Here is a 25,399-nt window from a genome sequence, read left to right on the forward strand (position 1 = left end):
CGGCAGGGGATGATGGCTGCCGCCTCCAGCAGAGCTCCAGAGGCAGACAATGGTGGAAGCAGAGGACGGTAGGGCCGGAGCCCGAACCAGTGGTCGGACCCGGAAGTCAATTTCTGAGTCTGCCAGCAGGACTGACTCCGCAGCATGCACAGGTAAGAGGACTTTTAGCTTGGGGGGAGAGAGTGAGAGATAGATACATTTTGGGGGGGTGTTGTGAGATAGATTGGGGTGCTGAGATGGATGGACACAGATTGAGGGGGGCCGATAGATGGAGGGAGCCTTAGAGATGCAGGGTGAAGAAATGAATGGACGGAGGAGGGGGTAAGAAATTGAGGGAGAATGATGGGAGAGAATGACGGGGGAGGAAAGAAGAAATGAATAGATGAAGTGAGGAGAGAAACAGATGAGGGGAGGAGAAAAATGGGGGGGGGGGGAGGGAGAAAAGCTGTGGGTTTTTGTCACTAAAACATATAGGAAATGTATGGCTTTAAATTACCTTTTCCTACTGGATTTCGGTGTCCCCTATTATAAAAACTTAAATATGGCAGCCCTAAATTCAAATATGCTAAATACAGTATGTTAAAATGCTTTACATTAGCATATTTCCTAGGTATCACAGGTGTGGGTATCTCCCCACGTGGCATATAGGTAACTCTATAATGGAGGTTTATAAATAAATTGGCCCTCTCACTTTCTCCACCTCTCTCTATTCCACTGTCTCTCACTCGCTCTCGCAAAAGCCCTATTCCATTGTCTGGATGTGAGTTATGTGAAGATGTTAAATAACTTCATGTTATGTGACGATAACACAGGCTCATCCTGAAATAACTTGAACCCCATGAGCCAATGAGCTCAAGTACGGTCGTTATTATTTTCTAAAGAGTGATCTTAGAGCTTAAGAAGTTAATAACTGCTGTTCCTATTTTAGGTCACGTCGTTTGCCCCGATTTAACAAAGCTTAGTGAATCTGGGCCATAGAGAATTAACCAAGATGCGCCATCTTGAAGGGGTAACCCCAGTGCGGATTTCTCATTAGGCCCGGGCCAAGGGCGGCAAATTTGGGGGTAGCAAATTTCCCTCCCCTCCCCCCCCTTATACAGAGGCCCCTCTCTCTTCCCCACTCATTGCCGGGGGAGAGTGTGGGGCCCCTGTAAAGTTCTTACCTCCTCCTGCAGTACTACCCTCCTCCTCCTTCAGCACATGGTGACGCATTGCCATGGTAACGCGACATTGTGGCATCATTTGACACAGTGACGTGATGTCACATTGACAAGGCAAAGCAATGCCATGTGACGTCGCAGCGTATTTTGACACCGGGACGCTGGAGGAGAGCGGCGCTACAGGCGGGGTCGACCAGGGCAGCACCAAAAGAGTTCCATTTGCACGGCATTAAAGGAGAATGCATATATGGTACTAATGAGGTGGTACCTCACCCCAGTAAAACTATCTAAATTTGTCCCGGGTTACTCTCCCTTGTGTCCTAAACAATTTGGAGAGCCAGCGGACCTGTTACACATGCTGTGGTCCTGCCCTCTAATAGCCCCGCTGTGGAAGCAAATTCATGATTGGTTAAAGAGGATTTTTGGCATTGAGATTCAGATGAACCCCTGGCTCTTTCTGTTCAACAAACCTGAACAAGAACTAGCCAGAGCGGAAAACAAATTAGTTGCTCATTTTGCAACAGCAACAAGGTGCGAGATCGCAGCACTGTGGAAACAAACTACAATTCCATCTATTGATAACATTCGGAACAGAATTTGGTGTGTTTGCCAGATGGAAAAGTTAACAAGTTTGGTTAACGACACTGGCACAAATTTCCAAAATTTCTGGCTGCCATTGCTAGCCCAGACAGACATCCAAGGGGTGAGCAATGCCACCGCGTGGATATAATAGAATCGGGTGCATTCTCCTTTGATTAATGCTAGAGGACATAGCGTCAGACAGTCCCCTCCAGGATACACGTAGGGACAGACATTGATCCGAGATACGCCGGCAGGGCCGCTGGAAAGTGGTTGGAAGGACTCAAAGCTCATCCGTGGTTGAAGAAAAGAGAAGTCGCAACTCACCCCCCCTCCCTTCTCTACCCCCCCTGGTTAAACGTGTTGTGTGTTTTCTGCCTCATGATGTATGATTCAGACATTTAGGTGAGGGAGTTAATGTGTTAAAATGTATAACAGTACTGTATGTAATGCCTTGTGGAAAAAACTCAATAATTAATTTGGTAAAAAAATTAAAGCAGTAAAATATTTGGTATTAGGACGGTTAGATTTGTTTAGTGTAGCCAATTAGACTGTTAACATCTTTACAGAAGGTTCTAGTCTGACTTGCTACATGTGATTGCAACTTTCATGGAACTGTAAAGACCTTGCTTATTTCAGTTTCTGCTGTCTCATAATGTCAGCCTGTTTGTGTTATGAACTTTTAGATCATCCGTGCAATTTGTTTGAATTTGGTTCATCAAAGTTGCATGACAAATGAGCCTAGTATCGTGTGACTTTAGTCTCTTTGAAGTTCAATTATCTTTTAAAAGAGTTTGGCATTAAACCAACACCCTGACATCTTATCATTCTGGCTTAGTTGGAAAAAGGATGATTTTATTGGCAGTATGGCTTTCTATTCCTTGGGGTTATTTGTTTAGATTTTGGGTTAAACAAAAGCTCACAATGGAAACGAAATATAATTCCCGAAAGTGTTGGCACCCCAATCCAGAATTACTATAACATAACCTTGCAAAAAAAGAAAAAAAAGAAAATGAACCTGGACAAATTAAGGAAACTTCATGGACATCTGATATAATATAAAGCACTGTCTTTTCAAGTTGAAGAGTTACAGTAGGCTGTCACTCTTATGGTAGCTAGTGACATATTATGCCTCTTAACCAGAACTGCTCAGATTGGCTTTTTAACCTAACATTAATCTTCAGTAAATAAACGTTAGGTTATTCATAACGCCGGTCCACTAACGAGAATAGCCGAATGTTAACACACTAGTGCTACTCCTTGAAATAATGTATGGTAAAAAAAATTCTGATGGTTCGTTATGACAAGCAAAAAAGGCGTTCCTACTAACATCACGTATCCACTAAAGGCCGTTCATGTTAGCACCTGGATTTAACCTGAGGTTATTTGAGAGAGAGGGAGGGAAAGAGAGGGTGTGTATGGGAGTAACTCCACCTTTCGGTAAAACAGGCATTATGGGAGCCTTGTTATTTGAAGATAACGCGAGCCAGTACTAATTGACCCTGATGTTCAGCCTATGCTAATAAGTTAAATATCGACCGTTGTTTTTGCATTCTTTGGTGGTTCTCGGTTATCCAATGGAATCCGTTCTGGAAAGTGGCGTTGGATAATGAAAGTGTTGTAAAGCGAGTCCCATATTAATCAGTGGCAGTGAGTGGCGGATAAGGAATTCCGGTGTCAGAAACTGGCCCCATAGGATTGCATTGTGACGGGTCTGATATGCCGTCCGTATTAAGTGAAACGACGGATAGCGAGGTCCTTCTGGAATTACCTTTGTAGATACTTGAACTCAGGTCAAATAACTGTTGCTCATCTGATACTAATTTAGGTAAACTGACGGTATTTGCTCTGATTTAACAGAGTTTAGTGCATATGGGCCATTGGGACTTTCAGTTCAATTACTGTAACTAATAAAGTAGATCAATTTAGCACAGTTTTAAATGGGTATTTTCTTTATCTATGGGATATTTTCCCAACGTTTGTGAACTGTATTATACACGTTCAAATAGGCTAGAAATGGTTTAAACTCAATACAAAGCTACATAAAAGATGTTCATTAATAAACGTCCTTTAACAACTATATTTGCTGCGTACCTACGTAAAAGTTAAGTATTATTTTATACTGGCTATTATTGTAAAACAAAGTGTGGCTCATCAAATATTAATCTTGTTTTGATTAGATAAATATCTCATTGGTACTTTTTAATTAATGTTATTTTGTTCTACACCCCATTTAACATATTTTCCTTCCTAAAAAATGTGTTCCTTCATCCTGCCCCAATACAGAATAATCACTTACCTTTTCAGTGGTGACATTTCCATTGGTGGTATTCTTTGTGATGGTTATGTAGTCAGTGGCATACTGTAAATAAAGAAAACATTGTGCATAAGGATATCAGATGCTGTTGGAAGTGGAAATATTCTGCACAATCGCAGCAGAGATGCATCCAGGCATGAGCTAATTGTATCTGTAAAATGTATCTTTCAAATCTTTATAGTTAATATAGAGCTCTGCAAACCCAGAACGAACCAAACCTAGCTCTTCTAGCACAGAGTCACATGGTTATCATCATTGCCACTGAACATACCTGGCCAATTCTTTTTCTGTATGTCCTTCAGGTTTTAGGGCCCTAATAATATTGGATCTGAAAACGTAACTGGCTTCATTGATTGTTGTATGGGGGAGAGTGGGAGTGCACTTGAAATTACAGAGGAGGACCATGAGATTGCTATAACGCTAAACTAAAGAGAATAAAATCATAACTGTGATCCATGTAATCTAATTACAATGTAATTTGATTGCATTTTTTTCCCATGAGTACTTAATAATAAAAACAATATAAAATATAGTTGTGACTTGGGGCCTCCAGGGATTGCTTGGTCCCTAAGCAATTGTCTAGCTCTCTTATACCTAGCACCTCTAATTTGTTGACGCTGAAAGACCTGAGAATGGGGTTGGTTGCAATGTTAGGTAGTCCAGACATGAAATAACATGGATAGGTAAGTAGTGTATTGGTGCATCACCATGAGTAGCTCATTATTATTATAATATTTCCATATTCCATAATAGATCCAAGTTCAAGGACATAGAGTATAATTCATAACATCCCAGGGTGAGAAACTAGAGGCCTGGTGGTCCCCACGCGTGTACCCCAAAATAGGTCTCCTAATAGTAGTGTACTATACCCTGGGGAAATAACTCAGTCAGTCCAGCACTGGATGGTAATAGTATAATGGGCCGAAGCCCTTTACCTTCCTTGGTGGTGTCCTTGATTAGTGGATCAGTTCCAGCGTGCTGTCCTCTCAGGGTAAACACAAACAGCAAGGATGTAGAGGAGCACAGCAGCGTTTCTCAGCAGTATACCAGCTAGTGGATCGCCAAAAAATGAGGGTAACTCCAAACAGGGATAAGTATTAAAAAAGTGATTTAATGGTCAGTACAAAAAACAAACAATGGTAGGAACGCACCTACGCGTTTCGTCTGTAAAGGACTTTCTCAAGGTGTTGAGAAAGTCCTTTACGGACGAAACGCGTAGGTGCGTTCCTACCATTGTTTATTTTTTGTACTGACCATTAAATCACTTTTTTAATACTTATCCCTGTTTGGAGTTACCCTCATTTTTTGGCGATCCACTAGCTGGTATACTGCTGAGAAACGCTGCTGTGCTCCTCTACATCCTTGCTGTTTATGAAATAACATGGAGACAGCCACCAGTCACTTCCTGTAACTCAGAGCTGCTTTGCACTGTGACTGCTCTGTGATCTTTAAGTTAACCTATTTATTGTATGATCTGACACCTGTGCTTTCATTTTTCTTTATGTTCTTCTATGTATTTATTTGGTTCAATGAGTTCAACTATATTGAGTTAACAAGCCTAAGGCACCTAGTGACTGGAATGGTGAACTGGTGTCAGATCCAACATGATTAGAACCCACACAACCTTGGTTATTCAGGACAGCAGCTCTAGCAGTGTGAGCTAAACTAGCTGATCGCTAGCACCAGTCACAGCATATGTTTGCGCTCTTCTTCTCACTGAGTGCTCATATCTGGACAAAGCATGTTACCCTCTTCTGGGATAGAGAACCATATACCAGCAGTCTTCTGGTGCTTGAAGACATCTTACAATCCATTTATTTGAATAAGCTGTAATGTATTCCAGCACATGAGGACAGACAAACAAGCAATATCAACAGTTACACAAGTCAAACAACCTTTGAAGTGCTTTATTATTTGTCTTACAACATATGTGGTATATCTAATAGATTGCAGCAGTGGGCTACAATACATTGAGAAGACCAAGCGCCCATTAAAATCAGAATATTAGAGCACTTAAGAAACATTAAAAACATTCCAAAAATGATAGAGAAGAATTTACCACTGACTCCTTTATTAAAGCACTTCAAGGAAATGCACAACTGTGACCCCAGTCAAGTTAAATGCATGGGTATAGACCACATACCGCATGCATTGAGACAGGGGGATAGAGACCTATGTCAAATAAAAAAAGAACAAATCTGGATTTATAAATTTAAATCAAAACATCCGGAGGGTTTCAATGAGCAAGTAGAACTCACACCGTTTTTAAAATAATGGTTTGGTTCTCTCTCTTTTTTAACGTTTACACTAGCAAAATAGGTCCATTCAATATTTTCTGTTCTCTGCATCTGAGTTGTTTTATATTCCTACTAGCTGAGAGACCCGGCGTTGCCCGGGATGTAAATGCGTAATAGGTAGTATTATTTATAAATCGTGGAACAATAGGTGAGTATTTGTTGTAAAGGTTGGATAATAATGTTGAAAAGAAAGATGGAATAAAATGTAATACGATGTTGTTTAAAAATGGTTTATTGTAAACACACCACAGTACAATGTATATTTTGGTGACATAACAGATGTAAAAATGTGAGGCGTGTGTCCTGCTAGGGTGTGAGGCGGCAGGTGGCGCGTGGGTTGTGAGTGCTGTCTGTGAGTGGGGGTCCTGCTAGGGTGTGAGGCGGCAGGTGGCGCGTGGGTTGTGAGTGCTGTCTGTGAGTGGGGGTCCTGCTAGGGTGTGAGGTGGCAGGTGGCGCGTGGGTTGTGAGTGCTGTCTGTGAGTGGGGGTCCTGCTAGGGTGTGAGGCGGCAGGTGTCGCGTGGGTTGTGAGTGCTCTCTGTGAGTGGGGGTCCTGCTAGGGTGTGAGGCGGTGGGTCAGTGATGTCGGTGCGTAGGGGCGGGAGGCAGCAGGTGTGTGTGGCGGCAGGTATGTGTCGAGTGTGGCGGGAGTCTGTTGAGTGCATGCAGCGGCTGTGAGGCGGTGGGTGAAAGGCAGAGGCGGGTGGGCGCGAAAGCAGAGGCGGGGAGGCAGGAAGGCGGGCAGGAAGGCGAAGATTGGTGGGAAGGGGGGAAGGGTGTGGGAGGGGGGGAAGGGTGTAGGGGGTGGGAGGGGGGAAGGGTGTGGGAGAGGGGAAGGGTGTGGGAGGGGAGGAGGGGGAGGGAAAGGGGAGGAGGATGGAAAGGGGAGGGAAAGGGGAGGAAAAGGGGAGGAGGGGGGAGGGAAAGGGGAGGAGGGGGGAGGGAAAGGGGAGGAGGGGGAGGGAAAGGGGAGCAGGGGGGAGGGAAAGGGGAGGAGGGAAAGGGGAGGAGGGGGGAGGGAAAGGGGAGGGGGAGGGGGAGGGGAGGGGTGAGGGGGAGGGAAAGGGGAGGAGGGGGGAGGGGAAAGGGGAGGAGGGGGGAGGGGAAAGGGGAGGAGGGGGGAGGGGAGGAGGGGGGAGGGGAAAGGGGAGGAGGGGAGAAGGGAGGAGGGGAGAAGGGAGGAGGGGGGAGGGGAGAAGGGAGGAGGGGAGAAGGGGGGAGGGGAGAAGAGAGGAGGGGGGAGGGGAGAAGGGGGGAGGGGAGAAGTGAAGAGGGGGGAGGGGAGAAAGGGGAGCGGGGGGGGAGAAAGGGGAGCGGGGGGGGGAGAAAGGGGAGCGGGGGGGGGGGAGAAAGGAGAGCGGGGGGGGAGAAAGGGGAGCGGGGGGGGAGAAAGGGGAGCGGGGGGGAGAAAGGGGAGCGGGGGGGGGGGAGAAAGGGGAGCGGGGGGGAGAAAGGGGAGCGGGGGGGAGAAAGGGGAGCGGGGGGAGGGAGAAAGGGGAGCGGAGCGGGGGGGGGAGAAAGGGGAGCGGGGGGGGAGAAAGGGGAGCAGGGGGGGGGGGAGAAAGGGGAGCAGAAAGGGGAGCAGGGGGGGGAGAAAGGGGAGCAGGGGGGGGAGAAAGGGGAGCGGGGGGGAGAAAGGGGAGCGGGGGGGAGAAAGGGGAGCGGGGGGGGAGAAAGGGGAGCGGGGGGGGAGAAAGGGGAGCGGGGAGGGAGAAAGGGGAGCGGGGGGGAGGAGAAAGGGGAGCGGGGGGGGAGAAAGGGGAGAGGGGGGGAGAAAGGGGAGCGGGGGGGGAGAAAGGGGAGAGGGGGGGGGAGAAAGGGGAGCGGGGGGGGAGAAAGGGGAGCAGGGAGGGAGAAAGGAGAGCGGGGGGGAGGAGAAAGGGGAGCGGGGGGGGGAGAAAGGAGAGCGGGGGGGGAGAGAAAGGGGAGCGGGGGGGAGAAAGGGGAGCGGGGTGGGAGAAAGGGGAGCGGGGGGGGGGGAGAAAGGGGAGCAGGGGGGGGAGAAAGGGGAGCGGGTGGGGAGAAAGGGGAGCGGGGGGGGGAGAAAGGGGAGCGGGGGGGGAGAAAGGGGAGCGGGGGGGAGAAAGGGGAGCGGGGGGGAGAAAGGGGAGCGGGGGGGAGAAAGGGGAGCGGGGAGGGGGAGAAAGGGGAGCGGGGAGGGGGAGAAAGGGCAGCGGGGAGGGGGAGAAAGGGGAGCGGGGAGGGGGAGAAAGGGGAGCGGGGAGGGGGAGAAAGGGGAGGGGGGGAGAAAGGGGAGGGGGGGAGAAAGGGGAGCGGGGGGGGAGAAAGGGGAGCAGGGGGGGAGAAAGGGGAGCGGGGGGGGGAGAAAGGGGAGCGGGGGGGGGGGAGAAAGGGGAGCAGGGGGGGAGAAAGGGGAGTGGGGGGGGAGAAAGGGGAGCGGGGGGGGAGAAAGGGGAGTGGGGGGGAGAAAGGGGAGCGGGGGGGGAGAAAGGGGAGCGGGGGGGAGAAAGGGGAGCGGGGGGGGAGAAAGGGGAGCGGGGGGGGGGGAGAAAGGGGAGCGGGGGGGGGGAGAAAGGGGAGCGGGGGGGGAGAAAGGGGAGGGGGGGGGAGAAAGGGGAACGGGGGGGAGAAAGGGGAGCGGGGGGGGAGAAGGGGGAGCGGGGGGGGAGAAAGGGGAGTGGGGGGGGGGAGAGCCGGCGTTGGCCGTGAGTTACATTTAGCGCTAGGAAAAGGGGGGGGGGGCAGGGGGGGAAAAGGAGGGGAGGGGGACGGGGGAAAAGGAGGGGAGGGGGAAAAGGAGGGGGGACAGTGGACAGGAGGGGGGGGACAGTGGACAAGAGGGGGGGGGACAGTGGCCGGGGGGAGGGAGGGGGACAGTGGAAAGGACAGTGGACAGGAGGGGATGGGAGGGGGGGCAGAGTGGACAGGAGGGGGGGGAGAGTGGACAGGAGGGGGGGGGAGAGTGGACAGGGGGGGACAGGTGAAAGGACAGTGGACAGGAGGGGATGGGAGGGGGGGAGAGTGGACAGGAGGGGGGGAGATTGGACAGGAGGGGGGGGAGAGTGGACAGGAGGGGGGGTGACAGTGGACAGGAGGGGGGGGGTGACAGTGGACAGGAGGGGGGGAGAGTGGACAGGAGGGGGGGGGTGACAGTGGACAGGAGGGGGGGGCAGTGGACAGGAGGGGGGGGGCAGTGGACAGGAGGGGGGTTGGTTTGCTTTAAATTGACGGGTCCCTCCTCTCCACTCCCCCTGTATCTTTCTCCGCTCCTGACACCCCCACCCCCCCCCCCCCCATGTGTAGCTCCGGTCCCCACTCTACAGTGTCTGAGACACAGTGTAACACACACACACACGCACACAGACACACACACAGTGTCCCCCACACACACTGTCACGCTGTGACACACACACACACACACACACACTCACACACACTCACCTCTCCTTCTGGCCGCCGCCATGTTAGTTAGTCCGCAAGGGAGGAAGGAGTCCTTCCGTCCGCCGCCATCTTAGGTGCCACGTGGCAGCGGTAGGCTGCCCTGGCCAATGCCTGTCCCCGCGCCAGGGAGGTGAGCGGGAGGGAGGTGAGGGGAGGTGAGCGGGAGCTGAGGGGAGGTGAGCGGGAGGTGAGTGGAGGGAGCGGGAGGTGAGTGGAGGCAGCGGCAGGCTGCCCTGCCCACTGCCTGTCCCCGCGCCGGGGAGGTGAGTGGAGCGGGAGGTGAGTAGAGGGAGCGGGAGGTGAGTTGAGCGGGAGGGAGGTGAGTGGAGAGGGAGGTGAGTGGAGCGGGAGGTGGAGGGAGTTGAGCGGGAGGGAGGTGAGTAGAGAGGGAGGTGAGTGGAGCGGGAGGTGGAGGGAGGTGAGTAGAGAGGGAGGTGAGTGTGATGGGGGGGGGGAGAGGACAGAGAGAGAGGTGTGTGTCCCTGTGTGTCCTTTGGCCCGTCACTCCGCCTCAGGCCAATGAGAGGTGTGCGGGGGCGGGCCAAGGGACCAATGAGATTGCCGCTAGGGACGCAGACATACAGTGCTTTCAGAAATATATAGTAGATAGATACCAGTTTTTAAATGTTATATAGCATTTTTAAATACGGGTATTGGATAATATTCTAGTTTAATTCATTTTATATGATGAATCCTCCGTGGATTATCAGTTTACAGATTTTAGTAGTACACTAATGTCTGCATGTATTTGTATTAAATTGTATTATTGTTTCATATGCATAAATTATATGGTTTTTGCTTTATAGTATACTATAATCAAATTGACTCCCTTTGATCACCTTTCTATATTGTTTATTATTTTATTATATATTACTTCTTAATATATATTATTATGAGTCATATTGGTTGCTTCAGTCAATATTCAGAGGCAATTCAATATTGTATCACTTTATATCACTTTCATATAGAAAATTATATACTTGAGAGTTAAATGCATTTTTATACATGATGTCTTTTTTTATATAGATTATATATTTGTAGTGCACATTGCATAGCATTATCTAATCATGTTTCACTCATTGCGTGTCATAGTTTTCAGAAGCAACTTAGCACGTGATTATTTATTTATATTTCTTTCACCATTACATAATATTATTATATCGGGATTTGGGGGTTTATGTTATTATGCATATCGCTATGTATTTTTATTGGCTGATACCTGCGCCAACCGTGTTACACAGCTCTGTGGAATTGTAGGCAATTGGAGATTTGGTCACAATCATTGGTTGGCAAAGGAGTTAAAAGACGCGCGGACAGCCTCCAACGTGACCCGCGGACGAAGCACGTAGTTGTGAAATGCGTGGAGGTCTCATGAGGTTGTTCAGCACGCCTTCCCATTGGCTAGTGCCAGAGTGCCGGGGAGTTGTAGCGGGTAGGAACATAAGCTGCTTGATCGGTGCAGTCAGGACATTAACATCGGCGCTGATCACAGCAGTCCCGCTTGTTTACTCTTCCCGGTCAGCATCTTGGCTCCCCCCTCTGTGGTTTGTTTGCTACGTCTTTTTGTATGCCGTCAACTGAGTTATTAGTTAGTTGTTATTTGTACTCACTGTAGTTGTATTATTGTATCCAATTGTGTGTGTATTTTTACAAGGGTTGTGTTATTAGTGGTTATCACTCATTTACATCTCCTTGTGTGTGTATTTTTTTTTCCATAAATATTGAGTTATACTATATATAATTATATATTTTTTGGTCATTATTATTGAGTCTTAATTTTATTTTTGCCAATATTGTTCATCTATTATTCACAACTATATAATCTATTTGTGAATACACATATTTTTTTACGTTATTTTTCATTAACCCCCGGTGCGCTGTGTGCACCTTTTTTTCCCGTTACATCTTACAATCTATTTATTTGAATCAGTTGTAATGTATTCCAGCACCGAATGTGCCTTATGGCAGAACACTCATTAGTAAATATGGCCCACTGCCTTTATCCTTTTAAGATTAAAAGTACTAATTCAAGTCACCAGTGCACTTTGTTGAATGACTTTCTCTCTGTATATGCTTTATCTGCCGTGCTTCACCTTGCTTTTACTTGTGTGTGTTAGAAAACCAGTTTTATTGAATGTCACCTGGTCTTAGTAACTCATAGCCCTCAGTGCATATTACTGTGTGCTTGAAGTCCTTTCAGGGTTACACTCAACAAAAGAGTTATCCCTTGGAGGTATGCTGTCCCAGCAGTTGGTTTAGCTCACACTTCTAGAGCTGATGCCTAAATAAAGAGTGGCTGTGGGTCCTAGTCCCGTTGACCGAGTCTGACACCATTATATCATTCCAGTCACTAGGTGTCTTAGGCTTATCAACTCAATATGTTCTTATGGACAGCCTTTTAGGAAGTGTGGGATGTGACTCATTTAAATATACTTTGCATAGCTCCCAGAGTACCTCAGGTGTGCTCCTTTTTCAGCACAGGCATCTCTCCCTAATTTATTTCGAGGGAGGATTGAGGTGACACAGCCCCCCCCCCACCCCACAAAAGTAAAGCCTTTAAATCTTATTTGTGTGCTGAATAGACAGGACGGCACTGGAGACTCTGCACCTTTAGGACACTGGTACTTCGAGTGCTAGGCCGCTGACTTCACTACTACGCACCTTTGACAAGGAGGTATAGCTTCCATGAGGCACAAAGGACATGGTGTTAGGAACCAGGATACGTCAACACGGGATCAGAGCCAGCAGCCAAGTACGCGAAGTACCATCGTCGTGAAAGTGCAGAATCTCTGGTGCCCTCCTGTGTACAGATAAGATTGAACAACTTAACTTTTGTGAGTGAGTAAAGCTCTGTTTGTTCTTCTTTTCTTTTCTCCCTATCTTGGTTCTCTCATGTCCTGAGGCTCTACATAGCCCTGTGGTTCTAACGAAGGGAATCAGCATTTATCTACTAAGTTCTCTCATGAATCATACTGATCCAAATTTCAAATTTGTGAGTGAATTATGCATATATTAGTTTTTCACTATGTTTTCAGAATATACTAAGCTACATTCTCCACTTTCCTTTTTGCACTCAGTGTACGTGTTTTTTTGGTGATTTGTTTATGAAAATTATTTGGGGGTCTTTTGGACTTTTAGTGGCTGCGGTGAATTGGTGGCTTATATTTTTTCCCAATATTTTCTCATGTTTTGCCCTTTTTTCCATTGGTAGCTATTTAACGTGATTATACACGCATTTTGTGCTCTTTGAAGTAATTAGGAATTGGCACGCTTACACTCCGCATGTCGAGTTGTTCTATTAACGAACCCAACACAAACTGGCTTTTGCACCTCTTTTTGGGCAACTCTAAATTGGAGTCTTTTTCCCCCGCAAACTGGCCATTTGCGCCCCAGCGCTGAGTTTGGGATACAACTCCCCTGTCGAGAGCCAAATCTAAATCGGCCCCTTAGAGTTATTCCCACATCATCCACAACTTCTGTAAAGACTTTGGGGCGTATTCTAGTAGCCTTCATTAAAAAAAAAAAAAAAAAATCGCTGGGCCGGTTACGCTGCCAGATTTTTTAGCGTTGCGATCATGGTTATCAGAAAGCCTGGAATACCTGCGATAGCAAAATACCCAAAACTGGCGAAGAGCCAGCGACGTGATGTTCCCTCTCTCTAAAGGGCTGACCGGGCGATCTGGCCCTGCTGCATACAGAGCTGCACAGAGAGAGACGCCTCTCCCTGCGCATATCTCACCAGCAGGCTTTTAATAATTTTTTTAATACTAGTGTACGTGAGCAGGGGGTCTCAGGAGCAGAGTTGATTTCATGTCCGGGGACCCCCTTCTTTCTGAGATACAGGCCCCATTATGGGGTGCCGGTATGTCCTATGCATTTAAATGTCTCGCGTCACGTGACCCTGGGATTTAAATGCATAGGAGATACCGGCACCCCATAACGGGGCCTGTATCTTGAGAAGCAGGGGGTCCCGGAACGGAAATCAACGTGGTTCAGCTCCGGAGACCCTCTGCTCACACACACCAGAATTAATTTTTTTATTAAAACAGCTTCATTACCTTTGCGGCTAGCCGCTAAAGCAATGAAGGGGTTCAACCTCAATGGCCTGTTTATTGGGGGCAGAGTGGGTGGATGAAGGGGGTAGTAGCCTCAGGGTGCGTGGTTAGGGCTGCCGGGAAGGTTGCGGGAGAAGTCAACCCCTTCACTAACATAGCGGTGGGAACCGCTATGGTAATTAAGGGGTTAACTAGCCCTGCTACCCCCCGGAAGGACATGGACCTGGAGTATGCTGACAAGGACGCCCTTCATGATGGCAGGGGTAAGTAGAAAGTTTTATTTACTGTATTTATGCTGGCTGGCTAACGTATGCTTTTAGAATGGGCAAATTAGCTATTATTCATATTTGTATATGTTTCCATATGTTTTGGGGGGCGGGGGTTGTTGGATGTAGTGGGATGTTGGGCTAGAGGAGGCAGGTATTAGTGTTGTTGTGTTTTTGAATGTTTATTGTGGGTAGCGAGGATGGGTTTAAGTTGGTATTTGGCCCTTGGTGGGTGGGTTATACCCCTTCATTACCTTAGCAGTATTAACCGCAAAGGTAATGAAGGGGTTAACTCAACCCACAAACCCCCTCCACCCCCCACCAGGCCTAAACACCCACCAAGGGCCAAATACAACCTTCACCCACCCCCGATACCCACAATAAACATGGCACTGGTAGTTAACCCCTTCATTGCCTTAGCGGTCAGCCGCTAAGGTAATGAAGTTGCCTGTAAATGCATTTTTATTGCATGGGATTCATGCCGGGGGTCTCCGGTGCTGATATTAATGGGTATCAGGTCCGGAGACTCCCGGCTTCAATCCTCTGCAGGAAAAAAGCATTTTTTTTCTAAGTCCTCTCTCGCCGCCTTCTCAGCAGCTTCTCCCCAGCCTCGCGCCAACCTTTCGTGGCGTGAGGATTTTGGGAGAAAATCGCCATTCTAGAGCCGCGAATAGCCTCGAGAAGCTAATCGAGGCTACTAGAATTGCACGAATTTTAAAACCTGCCGATAAATGGCTTATCGCCGCTCACCCGTCGATGTCTTTTGGACGGCCCCAAAAAATGGCAATTCATGCCTTTATCACCCACTTAGAGACTTTCTGAATAGCAGTAGGCATTTTGGCCGAAAAACCCTCGATAAGTGGGTTATTGAGGCTACTAGAATAGGCCCCTTTGTCTCCCGGTAGTTTTGGCTTGGCAATGACAGTACTGGCATTTATATTGTATTATATAGTATACAGAGCAACCCCATTCATAGAATTGCTTAGAAACAAAACATCAAGTAGAGTAGGTAAGTACCATTAAGGTGGCAAATTCATCTGCAAAACCCCTTTTTAATGTAGTTGAGTAGATTTGATGATAACATTCTCACCCCCTGTAATTTCTAGTTTCCAGGAATAAATATCTAGGGATAATTTAAAAAGGTACTGTATTTATATACTGCAGCGCCCCGCTTCTCGGCGCTCCGCTGATACGGCGGCAACGAGAAGGGGGCTGCCATGTTAAATCGGAAGTCGCGCATGCGCAGAATGGGCGGGGGCGCCCGGCGCACATGCGCACACCGCAGTTTGCGCGTGCATACCACAGTTTGCGCGCGCAGACCACAGGTCGCACATGCGCAGAACGGCGAAAATGCCGGATCCGCTTTCCAGAAATTTTCACTATACGGCGGGCCTCTGGAACGGAACCCGCCGTATACCCGGGGCCCTGCTGTATATATACACAGTTATTTATTAGGTCTCCTTTTTAGGCTGCAAAACTAGTGCAAGAATTTTTATTTTATTTTTCTCTCTGATAAATCATGTCCTCTTTTAACATCCGTATTGCAACTAGAAGTCTGAAAAATAGCTCTGTTGATGTCCAATAATATGCATATATACAGTGGGCTGTAATGTGTCTTCTGGCGCCCGCACGGGGTCCTATGAAATAGAAGCTTAGTAAACATGGCCTTACTGCTGAAAATGGAACTTGACAAAGTGATTCACATATTTTGTTCTACCATTCCGAAGCCCAAGCATCTCCTCTTTCTTACCGATCGAAAAGCTGCAGCTACGAGGTTGGAAGGCATCAGGTTTCTATGAATAAAAGTAAGAACACATTTTATTAAGAGGAACCAAAATGTAGCCAAGAAAAACATTTGTATATCAACAAATGGAACTAATTTGCTTTTCCTCTCGGTTTGTATCTGAGTCAGTCATGTGCTTAATAATGCTCTGAAACGCATCTTTAACGAATCAATTAGATCAGTTTTTTAATCTGCTTTTTCATCTAACCCAAGACATTCTGGCCTTATTCAATAAGCTGTAAAGACGATCATTCCCTTGCGTGGGAAATTTGAGTTCCAGTACACAAAGAAGCCCAAATGCACATGCAATATGACAAATTATATAATCTATATATATATATATATATATATATATATATATATATATATATATATAATATATATACATATACATATATATTCTCTCATAAGTGTGGATTATTTATTTCCATGTCTTTACCAAAACATGTTAAGCTACATCCACATCAAGGAAACTCTTTCAGAAGGTTCCTAAACTGTTACTTTGTATATGGTCTCATTTGTATTTCCTCCACTGCATAGAGAAAAGAGGAAACAAAACAATTATATACTCATCAGCATGGGGTGGGTGCGTGACATGTATGGGACCGAAATGCTTTTAAAAAAAATAATTATTATTATTCTTCATTTGTATTCCACACTATTATAACAATTAACATATACAATACAATGCAATACAATACAACTTGAAAACAAAAAACATCTCAGTAGAATACACAATAACATACTGACAATATAAATAATAAATACAATCACAAAACAAAAGATTTGATCAAAATAAAATCTAGGAACAAGTCAAACCCATATTTAGTAATCCAAATTGTCCCTATTATTCCTACTTTGGCAGATGTTTCCTCTATCAAATCTTTTCACAGTTTTCTATTACCAGTGAACTCTGACCATGGCAGCCAGAGGTGTTCAAATTTTAAACTTGTGTCCGTGGTTATGTATGATAGTTGTCCTAATAAACTCCCATATTATCAACTCCCATTGTTCCCTAGTGGGTGCCTCCAGCTTTTTCCAATTGGCAGCGATGGCACATCTTGCTGCATTTAGCATGTATATTGATAGAGATTACCTAATTCTGTGTCCCTTGACCTCTTCTCTGTTTAGTAATATAATACTCAGGTCTTTTGGGATTCTAATCTTGGTAATATTGAAAATCTGCTCCACTATCATATCCCAAAAACGCTTTATTTTCTTACACTTCCACCAAATATTGAATCATTGTTGCCACCTCCTCACAACCTCTCCAGCACGTATTAGAAGTTCCTGGATAGAATTCTTTCAGTTTTTGTGGTGTATAATACCACCTGTACATTATCTTATACACGTTTTCTAAGATATTCATTGACATCGAGGAAGATCCGGCATTGCTCCACATTTGTGTCCATTCAAGTGCAGTACTCTGCACTCCCAGCTCCTTTTCCCAAGCTAATACAAACCCTGGCTTAGATTCAGCATTGATGTCCATGTCTCGTGCCATTAAGTATTTTAAATGAGTTCGAGACCTGTCCATTTACCTTGACCTTTGCCGATGGGTTACTATATAATGCCTTTATCTAATGTCTAAACATATCCCCCGTTCCTATTCGCTCCAGCATTTCAAACATAAAACTCCATTGCACTCTATTGAATGCCCTTTCTGCATCTATAGACAATAATATCATAGCTGGAGTCTGTGTTTTATTAATCTGGTTCAGTATAGTTATAATTCGCCTAGTGTTATCTTTGGCTTCCCTTTTTGTTATAAACCCAGTTTGATCCCGCTTTACCAGTTCCGGGATATATTCATTAAGTCTGTTCGCTAATATTTTTGCGAGAATTTTCTACATCTACTGTACATTTATAAGCAATATTGGACGATAACTTGCACAATTGAATTTGTCCTTGTCTGGTTTAGTGATAACCGTTATATGAGCTTCTGACATATACAAGTTTCCCATATAATAATAATAATAATAATAATAATAATAATAATAGCATGTTCTTGTATAGCACTGCTAGTTTTATGTGAGCGCTTTTCAGAGACATTTTGCAGGCACAAGTCCCTGCCCTGTGGAGCTTACAATCTATGTTTTTGGTGCCTGAGGCACAGGGAGATAAAGTGACTTGTCCAAGGTCACAAGGAGCCGACACCGGGAATTGAACCAGGTTCCCCTGCTTCAAACTCTCAGTGCCAGTCAGTGTCTTTACTCACTGAGCCACTCCCTCTCCCCTATATCTTTCAAAGATACCCTGAATATATACTATCAGTTAGCAAAGGTTTTATAGTATGTATGCGGCAGTCCATCAGAACTTGGACTTTGCTGTTACGCTTTGGGACTTTGTTTGCCCCTTTACGGACGAAAACACTTAACACAGCGTTAGTGAGCTTTGAAGATCCCGTTAGCACTTAATACCTCATTAAATCAACAATGGGGCTATGTGGATCTGGGCCTTATTGGGGTGTATTTTTTATAAGGCAATAATTACCCCATACATCCCTTTATTTTCACCTTACCTCGCTCAGGGTTGAGTTGTGCAAACTGTCAAGGTTCGGTTTGCAAATTCCTTTTGCAAAATTTCAGGAAATAACAAAAGGTTTGTGCAGGTTTTTTTTTAAAGAAAAGTGTTGTCCCTTTCTTTAACAACTAGTCAAAAGTGCACAAAATTGTGAAATGTCACAATTTTTGGAAAAACATTGTTAATTTCATAGAAAAGAAACTAGATCACATGTCAGATGGGATCAGGGACATGGGACCCTGCAAAATTTGGGGGGGGGGGGGGGCGAACGGATATTTGTTTTAGCAAAACACAGCAAATATTGCTGCGTTCACGAACTATTGCAAACAGTGCATACATCTGTACCTGGAGCTGGTATATGGTCCCCCAACCTCAAGGGATTCCCCTTGTTCACAGGGTCACCAATAGAAAGCCACAATGTTTTCTTCTGATGAGGTGGCTTTATACTGGTCGCCAGGCAACAATACCTTTCGTCGCATGGGACCCGGATTGCCCCTCACAGATCAGCCCTGAGGACACCCCGCTTTAGGTAAGTAAAAAGTAAAACCAGAGACAGAACATAAAACACAGACAGAGCTCAGTGCACATCCAGTGAAACTCATACACGGTACAGTGCCTTAATATATATGTATAAATATCTATTAAATAAAATGGTCTTTTAGTTTAACATTTTTGTGGTTATTTTGGGGGTTCTGTAGGAGCTTGTTAGGTGTCCAATAGGAGCTTGTTAGGTGTCCAGTATGTTTTACAAGTAAAAAGTAAAGTAAATAAACGTTGAAAAGCACAGGTTGAAAAATCAGACCACGAAAAAAAAAAGATATACTCTTCAAAAACACCCCTCACCAAAAGATTTCATGAAACCCTTAGAGGGAAATTCTGTATCGGACGATGTGACTTCAATTTTGGGCAAAAACGCCAGGATCGGCCACTTCGACTGATATAGAACAAGCCCCTTAATGTCCCTCACTGAAATCTCAGAGTTTCATGGAACACAGGTTAAGAGAGTTGAGAGTTCAGAGATCTGCATCTTTATCCCAAATGTGTGAAGGAGAAACTATTTTATTTTTTCTCTTGGAGAAATCACATTTATTGTCTAAATGTGCTCCCCTCTGCCTCAAGATAATTATCATGATTTTCAGTGTAGGAGTTTACTTCAGAGCAAGTGCTTTGTTTATTAATATTCTTTAAATAAACAGTATTTTACCCCTACCGTATATCGTTTAGCTTTATATATTTTGATAACTTACCATGAAAGAAGGCTACATTATTACTACACCCAATAAAAATGTTCATTGGAAACACACTGCAAATTCAACAAAATAAAAATTCTGCTGTGGGTTATATTTACCATAGCCATTATTTATAATTCAGTGACCACATTTAAGGTAACAGGCAATACACACACACACACACGCACACACACGCACACACACGCACACGCGACTAACCTGTATTACTTTATCTACAGAATTTATTATAATTTTTAACAAATGACAACCAACAAACATAAACCTTCCAAAACGGTTCTTGTGTGAATAGTACCATGTGCAGGAAATTGTTCCCTAAAAACGGTGGGGAACAACACCTGTTTGCTATAGCCTGCTGGTTTATCATTTACTTATAACCTTCATTTCAAAAGAAATAAAAGCAAAACAAAAGTGCTGTAGTAAAAAACAAACAGTGGACACATTGGCATAAAGTCATGTTAGAGTATTAATATATTTCTCTCCTGGAAAAAAATACATTAATTGCAGGCAGATTGTAGTGTAGTGTACCTATATACAAGCTTTTTAGGTGTAGATTAATATTAACACCTGGGCCACGCAATGCAATGAACCTGTGCTGATTAGTTGACACTAGACTCTAGATGAACATTGATCAGCCTCTGAAAGATCTCACAAAGTGGATAATGACTATCATAACATTCATCTGATTTAGCTGTAAAAATGACACCACAGAATATCACTAATGTTTTCATGTCACCAGTCCTACAGTACTCAGATCCCTCCTGGTGGAGCAAAACTCCAGGACCGTTCCCCATCAATATTTCTGGGTCTGTTTAAACAAAAGCACTCTTTCTTGTCAGTTAACTCACAAAGAGTTAAGACCTGGGAGTTAAGACCTCTACTGCTGAGGCCTGAGTCCTCCTTGAATATACCTTACCCCCACACGTGGCCGCAGGTCAGACAAAAGGGAGGCAGACTACAGTAATGTTTATAACACAAGGGTATTTATAATGTAATTATCGCTAGGCCCCAATATAATACCATGATTCTCATACACAATGCAATTAGGTATAAACACTTCACACAAATAGCTGCGCAGGTGTATACCCGTGTCTCTCCCCGTGATCACCCGACCCTGCGTGTAAGGGCCTGTGCACACATGTTAGAGCTCTTAGATTGTGTATGAACGTAGCATGCCTGTACTTCACAAATACTTTGGTACCCTCTTACTTGGCTTGCGATGAGGATCCCCGTGCCTCCTGCTGTTGTCCGATGGATGCTCCGCTGGGCTCTATTCCCTCTTGCCAGCATCCGCTAACTCAGGCGGATCACCGGCTGGGCCCCTGGTGGACCCTCAGATATCTCAGGGTGCTTTGCCACAGCCTCCCAGGGATTTCCTCCCTTAGCCCCGCCTCTCCAGAGTCCAATCTCATTGGCTGAGGCCCTGTCCATAACAAATCCCTCCTGCATCAGAAGTGGCTCCCTCATTCAGCAAAGCAAGCTGGGAGTTGTAGTTTCCTTAGGAAGATACTGTGGTCTTCACTAATTAATTACTGGCATACACAATCTTAATTGATCTATGGATTAGATTCATATATGATATTCTTTTAATCTGGAGTTGCAACCAAGAGACACTATTGGAGTTCATTGAGATTCTGACTAACTTGAATCTGGCATCTTAAACTTGCATACAAATTTAATACAGATTGAATAAAGTTTCGAGACCTAACGATCACAAAAGATATGGAGAGCAACATACAGACCTCCGTGTTTTGCAAGAAAACATATACAAATAACCTACCAACATCTACAATCTCTCCTGACCGATATCCCGACAGGTGAGTACCTGAGACAGACGAATTTGCCCAACTCAAAGTGAGATCAGGTTTACTGTCACTTACAACAAGAGAGCTGCAGAAAATAGAGCCATTTTTGAGAAACGCTCGCACATATTACTATCTGACAAAGATCTAAAGGAAGTATTGGGAAAACGATCAATCATCTCCAACAGGAGGTCTAGAAACATAAAAGATACACTGGTTCACAGCCACTACAGAGAAAGGAAATAGATTAATTGGCTAGTAGACAGAATAAAGGGTTTATATTGCTGTCATTTTTGGATTCCAATCACACACGGGAATATCAAATATTTTTTTTTATTAACTGCAAAACCACCGGAGTGGCCTACCTCTTCCATGTAAATGCAGCAAGCGATAAGTTGGTAAGATTTTCAGAGAACTGAGGAGAGTAAGGGAACATGTCAACTCAGTAAGCAATGAACAAGACACACCAATAACCCGTCATGTAGATCAATTTCATAATGGAGGCAGCAACGGTTTGAAATGTATTGATGTAGAATTGGTCCCGACAGCTTATACCATTGGCTGGTGGTACACCGACCCCGGAGGGCTTATCTGGGACCGAGGCGGACGATCAGCGGAGGCGGGGTGGTGAGAGAGTAGGCTGCGTGGCTTCTCCTATACACTTGTTAATGTGCCCTTTTTATACTGCATTTTTGTAAGTGCGTTTTTTATATCTTTAACATAAACTTTTTATACTATATTGATCTGTGCTGTGGAGCTATTTGTTGTCTTTTACTGCTGAGGTTCGTCTCTCCTGAACTCTCTGGGTGGTGATACAGCTCTACGTGATATACAGACAGCAGACTGCCACAGCTTTTGTTTCTGCTTGATTACAACTTACATCTTGTAAGTAGGCTGGACATAGAGCCAAGATAAAAGACTGAAATTAACTCGGCATTTATATTACACCTGCATTTAGATTGTTTTGTGTTGTTGTCTTCTTTTCCATGTATGCTCCCCCTGGATTGTGAGAATATAGAATTGGTCCCTACAGCAGCCAAACAGAGGGACTCCAATAAGAAGCTACAGTACTGCAAAAGGACCCCCGTGGATATTCAGACTAAAAACACGATATCCAAGGCCGTGCTTATAGTGCCGGCGACGTCACCCGAAAACAAATGCATTACCGCCGCGTGCGCGCATAGTGCGCTCGACGGCGACAAAGCGACGGCAAAATTTGATTTTTCAAGGGCTGTCGCGTCACGTGACGGCCCTTGAACCAATCAAATAGCCGGAAACATGCGCCGCCGCCCGGCGAAATGTAACTTTCGCCGGTGGTGACGGCACCCGTCGTCGTCATCGACGGAACTATTGGCACGGCTTTAGGATTAAATGAAGGATTTACCAATTGACCATTTATTTAATAAAGCCACATATCCCTCAGGTTATGGATTAAACATCTTTACTACATAATAACTTAACAACAAAATGTGCTGATGAGCATAACATCACTATGTGAAACATTGCATTTTATGAGTCCTCTTTTTGAGTCACTTACTGAAGATATGAATCTAAACAGGTTTTTAACAATATCAGTTTTATTAATGTACATTTTCTATGCTTACCACATATCTACATATGAGTATTCTCATCACCATAGTATAACAATCATTATCCAAGCATGGGACTAGAGAATGACAACTTATACAATAATTGATTGGTTGCCATAGCCCGCTAATAACCGCCCGCTATTTATGCTGTAAGCAATGTGTCAGTGGTGACCCATGTACCTCTGATTGTGGGCAAGTGGTGCACGTCTGATTTACTCGCAGCACCAGCATTCAGCAGTGAGGTCTGGGGGTCTGAGAAACCTGTGTGGTACAAAGGAGGGGATTTATAGAGTTCTAATCTCTCTTCCTAGCGCCAACAGGTTAGCTACAGGGCTCCTTTCACTATTTTATACTTGATTACCTATACTATAGCCAATCTAAGGTATCCCTCTACTTAGAGGTATAGGTACAAGTATATACCGCCAGTACTAATCTTAAGGCAACAACCTTTTTCAGGGAGCTCATTTTTTATCGTGGTAAACACTACATACAGCCTTATTTGTTCCTCAAACATTGGAGGGAAGAACAGGCTGTTTTGTCCATAACTAAGCAATCCAGGGCTTGTATAGTTGGCACAGCTCCCTGTTGTATACGTATTTCCCAGACCCTTGCTCATCTGACTCATCTCACACTGCATGTGATAGGGATTTAACCCCTTATACTCCATTACCCCCCCTTCATACCATTTAACCTTCTCAATCGGAGTGCTGTTATGCAGCATTTTATTGTTTTATTGTGCATCAATTATCACCTATTTTAAGTTGTGTATTAAAAGTTAAGTGTTATGGACTCAATGTAATTTCAATGCATAACCTTTGCATCTTTAGCCCACTTGAGTGCATCTCTATAAATAAGTGCCTTTCCGTTTTGCACTTTGGTCTCATATTATTTCTCACCTATTGAGTTGTACCTCCCCAGCACTGGGGATCTAAGTGGGGATCAGTACCATTAAAATGAATTAACTTTTGTAAGACCTTGATTATAGTTGATGCGCGCAACCTGCTCTGCAAGCAGGAGGCATCGGGAGGCGACGCGGAGACGTGGCGTCACGTGAGCGGTTCACCCTCATTGGCTGAACCGTTTCATGTGATGCTGACGTCGTTCGGCTGTCGCTTGGAGACAAATTAATTTGTTTCTCCTGGATTCTGCCTCTATCGCGCGCACTATGTGCACCTTGGACGGATTGCAGGTATTTGTTATGGGGATGTTTGCCTGCTTAGAATAACATGAAATTATCAGTTTAGTGTGAGACAACAAACATTCAGATTATTTTCATGGTGACATCACTTCCTACTATTAAAACATGCGTCATATTGTAGTTTGCATTAAAAGGACATTAACAAATATTCCTACTTATTATTACAATGATACTGAAATAGAATCAAATATCCAAAGAAAGGTGAAAATGTATTTTATAAATATATATCATATTATTATAGAAATGCTCTGATGAATAAGATAGAAGGTTTGGTAGTGCTAGTACTCAATAAGGTGTTGTCTATGTAGCTTAGATGGTCAAAACTGCCTCTCTGCCTCCTGTCATAGAAGCCGTGATAGACCTGCAGGCTGTGACAGGTTAATCCTAGGGCTTTAACCCCTCCCCCTGCCCCCTCAGGCTGCTCTCTGATTGATAGGAGAGGCGGTGTCATAGTGGCTGTGTGTAGCCAATCGTGGTACAGACGCTATGCCCTCCCCTCCTTGGTGTCAGGGAGGAGTGCCAAAGTTAGTAGTGACTGCACCGACACACTTTATTCGAGCAAATACCCAGTATGTACCTGGCAGATACCTGGAATGCGCCGCTCCTCACCTCTGACAAGCCCCGTTGCGTTTGCCTTCCCAGCCTGGGTTCATGCCTGGCTGACGGGCGGCTGATCTGTTAAATGATAATGATTAGGATTTAATAGGCTGCAATGCTTCGCGTGTCTACCAGATGGCATAAATTCATGAATTGTAATGCAGTATATATATATATATACTGTGCAGTATTGCAGCCAGCAGGAATAAAATGCTTCAATCCCTGCCTGGAAAATACCTCAATGCACTCGGGCAGAAAACAGTCACAAACCTCAATACACCCGGGTATACCCGAATTCGTGGGACTAGCCGAGCTCGAATAAAGTGTGTCGCCAGTGTGAGTTCTGGTCTGGAGGTTGGAGGGACTTGAAAGGCTGTGAGTCTCTCCCATCAGGGATGAGCGTGCCGCCCAGCCCTTTGAGTGCTGGGAGAACACCTAAATTCTACCTATGCCTATCACTATCAGACGTCCCGCACCATCCAGAGTCTGGGGAACTTTCTATTCATCTGCACGCTGTATATACCATCAAAGTGACTTCACCAATAAAGCATCTGTTTTATATACTCCTGTCTGGGTATCAGTCATT

At 45.1% G+C, this 25,399-nt stretch overlaps 1 protein-coding gene across 4 annotated transcripts in view; it reads right to left on the minus strand.

Moving 5' to 3' along the window:
• The window catches only part of SLC1A4 (solute carrier family 1 member 4), a 78,318-nt gene that overhangs the window by 32,418 nt on the left and 20,501 nt on the right, over positions 1 to 25,399 (minus strand). The window contains exons 1-3 of one of the 4 annotated variants that reach the window (XM_075596118.1): positions 20,837 to 21,314; positions 15,825 to 15,867; positions 4,039 to 4,101 (exon numbers count right to left, since the gene is read on the minus strand). In XM_075596118.1, coding sequence (XP_075452233.1) covers positions 4,039 to 4,101; positions 15,825 to 15,860 — 99 coding nt within the window. In that variant the 5' untranslated portion in view covers positions 15,861 to 15,867; positions 20,837 to 21,314. Of the gene's footprint in view, positions 1 to 4,038; positions 4,102 to 12,414; positions 12,564 to 15,824; positions 15,868 to 16,296; positions 16,560 to 20,836; positions 21,315 to 25,399 lie in introns of those variants that run through there. The other 3 variants (XM_075596117.1, XM_075596115.1, XM_075596116.1) reach the window with 3 other exon arrangements.

Source organism: Ascaphus truei, chromosome 4 (genome assembly GCF_040206685.1).
Source record: "Ascaphus truei isolate aAscTru1 chromosome 4, aAscTru1.hap1, whole genome shotgun sequence".
NCBI classification, from domain to species: Eukaryota; Metazoa; Chordata; class Amphibia; order Anura; family Ascaphidae; genus Ascaphus; species Ascaphus truei.